This window comes from Portunus trituberculatus, chromosome 36, assembly GCF_017591435.1.
Source record: "Portunus trituberculatus isolate SZX2019 chromosome 36, ASM1759143v1, whole genome shotgun sequence".
Taxonomy (NCBI): domain Eukaryota; kingdom Metazoa; phylum Arthropoda; class Malacostraca; order Decapoda; family Portunidae; genus Portunus; species Portunus trituberculatus.
The window spans coordinates 9,299,094-9,305,676 of NC_059290.1; the positions used below are offsets into that span (position 1 = coordinate 9,299,094).

Here is a 6,583-nt window from a genome sequence, read left to right on the forward strand (position 1 = left end):
GCTTGGGGCGCCGACCGCTTAAGCCGCGACCCCATTCTGTCTCCGATAACACTTCCCTCGATCTTCTCGTTGACCCAGAGGGAAGCGCACTGCCGGAGGTCGAAGGGTCACGATAACGGTGTTGTTTTGATTAAGGTGGGTGTTTTGGAGGTGTCTTGGGGTGATGGTGTTGGTGTATTTACTTAGTTGTATTTACCTAGTTGTATATTGCAGGGTTTGTGTGTGTGTGTGTGTGTGTGTGTGTGTGTGTGTGTGTGTGTGTGTGTGTGTGTGTGTGTGTATTTACCTAGTTGTAGTTTTACAGGGCCTGGGCTCTATGCTCGTGTGTGTGTGTGTGTGTGTGTGTGTGTGTGTGTGTGTGTGTGTGTGTGTGTGTGTGTGTGTGTGTGTGTGTGTAATTCACCTCGGTCGCCTGCTGGTCACCCAGCCAGTCTTCCCCATTACGGAGCGAGCTCAGAGCTCATAGACCAATCTTCGGGTAGGACTGAGACCACATCAACACACAACACATACCGGGAGAGCAAGGCCACAACCCCTCAAGTTACATCCCCTACCTATTTACTGCTAGGTGAACAGGGCCACACATTAAGAGGCTTGCCCATTTGCCTCGCCGCTTACCAGGACTCGAACCCTGGCCTCTCAATTGTGAGTCGAGCGTGCTAACCACTACACTACATGGTGTGTGTGTGTGTGTGTGCATGTGTATTTACCTAGTTGTATTTTATGGGAGGGGAGCCTATGCATGTGTTGTCCTGTCTCTGTATCTCAGTGTCTAATTTTCTCTTAAAGTCGTGTATAGACTTGTATACACCTCTCTGTCCAGTCCATTCCATATATCTATCACTCAATGGGGGAGGCTGTTTTTCTTGAAGTCTCTTCTGTAGTTGTCTTTTCTGAGTTTTAATCCATGGCTTCTTGTGTCCCTTCTGTCCTGCTTCAGCAGGTCGATCCTATCAGGAAACTCCATATTAGTCATTATTCTGTAGATGGTTAACAGGTCACCTGTGTGTGTGGGGGGAATAATCTTTCTGTCAGTATTCTTTTGTCTTCTGTTCTTCACTATTTTTTTCTTCACTTCTGTCTTGTAAGTAACCAAAGAAACAATGCTCTACTTCTTAATCTTTCACTTTTGTTCTGCTCTTCATTGTTTTCTTTCCTTCCTTCTTTTCTTTGACACTGTTTCAACAAAAATAATTAAATAAATTGATCTACTTCCCATTTCCTTCACTTTCTTCCTTTCTTCCTTACTCCACCAATAACCATATCTTTTTTACTTTTCCTTCTTTCCCTCCATCCTTCAACACTTTCTTCTATCAAAAAACAAAGTGATCTACTTCCCATATTTTTCACTGTTCTTCCTTTCTTTCTTTCCTTTCATTTTCTTTCATTCTTTCTTTTCTCCTTCCTCCTTTTTTTTTTTTTTCCTTCATCCCTTCAGTTCTCTATCAACAAACATCTCTCTTTTTCCCTCTCTACCAACAGACATATCCTTCTTTCCTTCCTTCATTGCTGTGTCTCTGCCAACAATAACTAAACAAGGGTCTTTTTTCTGCATCTCTTTCACCACCTTAACTCAAAACCACTCTTGCTTGAGGACTGACATCTAAGTGGGCCTTTTTGTTTGACCTCAACAGTACTGGGACACATTTTTATGATTTTTGGATGTGATTAGACTACTTTATTGACATTAGGAAGGGTCTATGGAGGTCAGAAGTAGTGGCCAGTCTTTTATTTTAATTCCCACATAAGTTTCTGAAGCTGTGTAAAATCACCAAATAGTAAGCAGAATGAATATGGAAATGCATCTTGGTACTGAAGGGGTTAGTTTTTGTTGTCCTTAGCCAGATTTCCCCTTGTATATAAAAGAAAGGGGAAAAATGTCCCTCTTCCACAGGTGCAAGAGGCGCATCCACAGGGAAGCCCCACGCCACACCTCCCCCTCTCCAACCAACACCTCTCTGTGCCTGATGTGGATGTAAATGGCAGGTCCCTCTACCCCTCGTCACCTGGGAGTTACCTGTGATTACTTGCTGGAGCATTACCTGGCCTCATCTGCTGGGTTTTGTGGTGTGGTGGGGGCAGTGTGGTAGTGAATGAAGTGGTGGTGACTGTGGTAAGAGAAATGCTACTTGGTTTTTGGTAGTGTTGGGTGTAGTAGTGCATTTTGGTATGGTGTGGTGGTGGTGTGGTGTAGTGTGGTGTTTTGGTGGCATGGTGTGGTGTAGTAGTGTGGTGATGTTCAGTGCTATATTCAGAAATGCTTCCCTCTCTCACCATGACCATTTTAAAACCATAGGGATGATTAGCCAAGTTCTTAAGAGTATTTGTTCTGTTGATAATGCAGAAAACTTGTTAACTTGTTAGCTACTATAATTACAAAAACATCCTTAAAAACCTGTGTCACTTCAACTAGAGTCCTTTGAAAATGCAGAAAACTTGTTAACATGTCACTAGAATTATAGAAACATCCTTAAGAATCTATGTCTTTTCAACTAGAGCCCTTTGAAAAGAGTGGAGGTGGTGTGAGGCATGGAAGTGTTTCAGAATATGTACCTTGGTGTGGTGACAGTGTTATTTGATGCCACAAGCCACTTTTGAAGACTTAACTAACCACCTAAGTGAAGCTTAGAAGAAGAAACATTGAATAGAAAAAATAAAGCTTTCTAAGGAACCTTGAGCTGATTGAACAGATGAACTGAAGTTTATGAGAAAGAGAAAGATGCTAAAGAGAATGGTAACAGTGATTGAAGCTGAATAGCCATCTATATTGAAGCCTATAAAGAAAGATAACAATGGAAAAACAATAGTAGAAGCCCTCAGAGGTGTTTTGAAGCTCACAAGGGAAAGAAATGATGGTAACAGTGATAGAAGATTTCATGGTCAACCTAACCTGATCTAACCTGAACCACAAGTATTTTTGCTGCACAGAGAGAGAGAGAGAGAGAGAGAGAGAGAGCAAGGTGAAGTTAGGGCAAGTTTGGTTACCCCAGAGAGACTATATGGGTATTACAAGTAACTTAAAATTGAAAGGTTTAAGTGAAGTGTATAGTAGTTTTGCCAGGGCTGGAGTGTGTGTGGAGTGTGCAAGTGTGGTAGAGAAACATTAGGGTAGTTTTAGTTAGACCTGAAAGATTGTGTGGGTATTTCAATTAGAATTGAAGGGTTTAAGTGAAGTGCATAGCAGTTTTGTGAGGAGAGGAGTGCATGTGGTATGTGCAAGTGTGCTAGAGAAACATTAAGCAGTTTCAAGTATACCTCTCACAGATTGTGTGAATGTATGAATGAAAGTAACTGATAACAAAGACATTTAAGTGAAGTTTTGGCTCATTTTGTAAGGATAGAACCATTCCCCAGTCTGTGTGGAGTGTGTAAATGTGCTACAGAAAAATAACAGTTTTACATACCTCTGACAGACTGTGTGGGGTGTATGGAGGAGTGTAGCTAATAATACACACATTTCTGGCTTGTGTTGTAAAGACAGGACCATTACTCAATCTGTGTAGAGTGTTTGGTGTATGCTGATGTGTTGCAGAAAAGTTATGACAAGTTTAGTTCTCAACAAGATGTAACTTAAATGCAAGGAGTTGAGTGAATTGTTGGGGGGGTAAGTGAAGTTTTGGCTAGGTAAATGAAGTTTTGGTGGGTTTAGTGAAGTTTTGGCTGGTTTATTTAAAGTGGTGGGTTAGATGAAGTGTAATGGTAGTTAAATGAAGTGTAGTAAAGGTGGTTAAATGAAGTGGTTTAGTATATGGTGGTCAAATGAAGTGTAATGGCTGGATTAGTGAAGTGTTGGCTGGTTATAAATGAAGTGAGTGGAGCATGTGGTGTGTGTAAATGCTCCACAGAAAAGAACAAATGAACAAGTGTATATTTCAACAAGTGTATCATACAAACAGACATTTGAGTGAAGTGTTGGCAGGATTTGTAAGGAGAGCAACACTACTTAACCTGTGTGGAGCATTTGATGTGTGTGTGTAAAATACTCCACAGTAAAGAACAGACAAGTGTATATTTCAACACTATCTTTTAAACAGATTGAGTGAAGTGCTGGCTAAGGTTATGGGAACAGCAGCACTTCAAAGCTTGTGTTCTGAAGTGCTTTGAAGTGAGTGAAGCCAAACACTGCAGGGAAACTTTAGGTGCTTCTTGAGTAGACCAGTAACACTTCAACACACTCACACTACCACTACTAACTATGCTACTAACATTGCTGCTAACTCTACTACTAACTGCTACTAACACTGCTACTGACTCCGCTACTAACACTGCTACTAAATGCTGCTTCCATCCACCTCATGCCGTCCCCTACACATGCCACTCTGTCTACTCCCACACCTCAATGTCTGCTGTAGTTGATAAGCTGAGGATGTGAAGCTTCAGTGAGAGTATTATCAAGCTGGTCTTGGTGTATAAAGCTTGTGTATTTCCTCTTTTGTGTTCCTTTTCTTGTCTCTGTATTGTTTTGGTGTGTTTTCTATCTTTTCTTTCTTGTGTTTCTCATATTTTTCTTTCTGTTTTCTTCTTTCTCTTTCTTTGGTTTATTTGGGATGTTTTTCTCTTCTTTCTTGTGTATTTCTTTCTTTTGTGTTTCCTTTTCATTCCCTTTCTATTTTCTTTCCTTATTTTACTTTGGGATGTTTTTTTGTCTTGTGTGTGTTCTTCTCTTCCTATTCTATTCACTGTCTTTCCTTTATTTTCATCATTTCACTTCTCTGTACATCTATCTATGTTTTTTTGCCATTTCCATTTTCATACCCTTACCAATCTCTCTCTCTCTCTCTCTCTCTCTCTCTCTCTCTCTCTCTCTCTCTCTCTCTCTCTCTCTCTCTCTCTCTCTCTCTCTCTCTCTCTCTCTCTCTTCCACTCTGCTTCACCATAAGGCTTCAGCCAGCACCACTTGACTCAATATGAACTGTACCAATGTAACTGTGTTTATATAAGGGGTAGTGTGTGCTGTAGTGGCTCTAGAGGGTGAGTGGCAAGTACAAATGCATCTCCAGGGAGTTTGAGGGAGTAACGTGTGGTGTGATGAGGGAGTGAAGGTTGTAGAGGTGTTGAGAAGTGTGTGTGTGATTGTATTGGGGCCTGTGATGGTGTGTAATATAGTTATGGTGATGTATAATGGTGTTTATTCTCATCCTTTCTCCTTCTCTTCTTTTATTTTAGTTTTGTGTTTTTGTTTATTTATTTATTTATTTATTTTTATTATTATTATTATTATTATTTTATTTATTTTTTTTTTTATTTATTTATTTATTTTTTTTTTTTGCTTTTATTTATTTATTTTTTTTCTCTGTATTTTTTTGCTCTTATATTTTGTCTTGATTTGTCATTTATTATTTTGTCTTAATTTTTCATCATTTTATTTTTTATTTAATCTATTTATTATTTTTTTCATCAAAGATACACATTCATTTATAACAATTTTCACTTCCACATAACATTTATTTCTCAATAAAATTCTCATCATCTATATTTTATCTTAAGATTTCTGTACACATGTCTCACTTTGATTTATTTTGATTTAAGTTTCAGTTTTCCAATTATTTTACTGAATTATTCCTTTCTTTCATTTTAGAACCAACACTTACGTCTTTAGACCATTCCAACACAAGTTACACCTTAAACAGCAGCAATGCCAGAAAAAACAGCTTGATTTGAAGGAAGAAGAGGAAAGAGGAGGACCAGAGGAGAGGAGATAACAAGAAGAAAATGAAAGACCAGAGGAGAGGACAAGTGGAGGAGACTATGGAGGACAAGAAGAGAGTGACTAGTAGAAGAGGACAAGGAGAGAGACTGTTAAGCCTTTTTGGTATAGAGAGCTTAACTTTGGTTAGCAGGCCACTGTAGATGCTGTAGGTCCACATAAAGTTATTAAGTTTGTTGTTTTTATCTGTTGTCCAGCTGAGCAGTTTCACTGGTAGTTTTGGTGTTCTTAAGCAATCCAGGTGTAGAAGGAAAATTCAGGATATAAAGAGTTTGTATATTATGTACAAATTTACAAGTGCTGTCCACACACAATGTACAAGTACATATGGAAACGTGCTTAAAATTCAGGAAAGTGTTTGTAATGTCACCGAGTTCACAGAGTCACTAAATTACCGCAGCACACCGTTTCAGATGCACACACACTTGACACACCCTGCACTTCCCAGTTCCTTTACCTGGAGAACCGTTAGGTGCAACTGACAGCAGAGCACCACATGAAACTAAAACCAGGAATTAATCCAATATATATACTGTATATACCAGCCTACAGACTGCCACACAGTCAAAGGCAAGTGGTTGAGGATCAAATCAAAGAGATGTTAGAAGAAAGTGTTATAGAAAACTCCTGGTCACCCTGGAATTCACCTTTGTTCCTAGTTCCTAAGAAAAATGGACAATTTAGGACTGTTATTAATTTCAGGCATGTAAATGAAGTGACAGAGGATGAAAGATTCCCTCTGCCTGTTTTAAGAGATTTGTTAATGTCATTAGGACAGGGAAATGAATTTTTCAGTAGCTTAGATCTCGTTAGTGGCTACTGGCAGGTACCGATGGCACCTGAATCTCGAGCAATAACGGCTTTCAGCACCCCTCA

General features: G+C 39.4%; 1 protein-coding gene across 3 annotated transcripts in view; it reads left to right on the forward strand.

Moving 5' to 3' along the window:
• The window catches only part of LOC123513414 (plasma membrane calcium-transporting ATPase 4-like), a 57,186-nt gene extending 50,938 nt beyond the window's left edge, over positions 1-6,248 (forward strand). Inside the window, exons 21-23 of one of the 3 annotated variants that reach the window (XR_006677332.1) lie at positions 1-135; positions 1,895-2,113; positions 5,579-6,248. The exon at positions 1-135 is cut by the window's left edge and continues 76 nt beyond it. Coding sequence is in view for 2 of the 3 variants with exons in the window: in XM_045270580.1 (XP_045126515.1) it covers positions 1-116 (116 nt within the window). In the remaining variant the exon portion in view is untranslated. Of the gene's footprint in view, positions 136-1,894; positions 4,542-5,578 lie in introns of those variants that run through there. The other 2 variants (XM_045270580.1, XM_045270579.1) reach the window with 2 other exon arrangements.
• Positions 6,249-6,583: the final 335 nt, after the last annotated feature.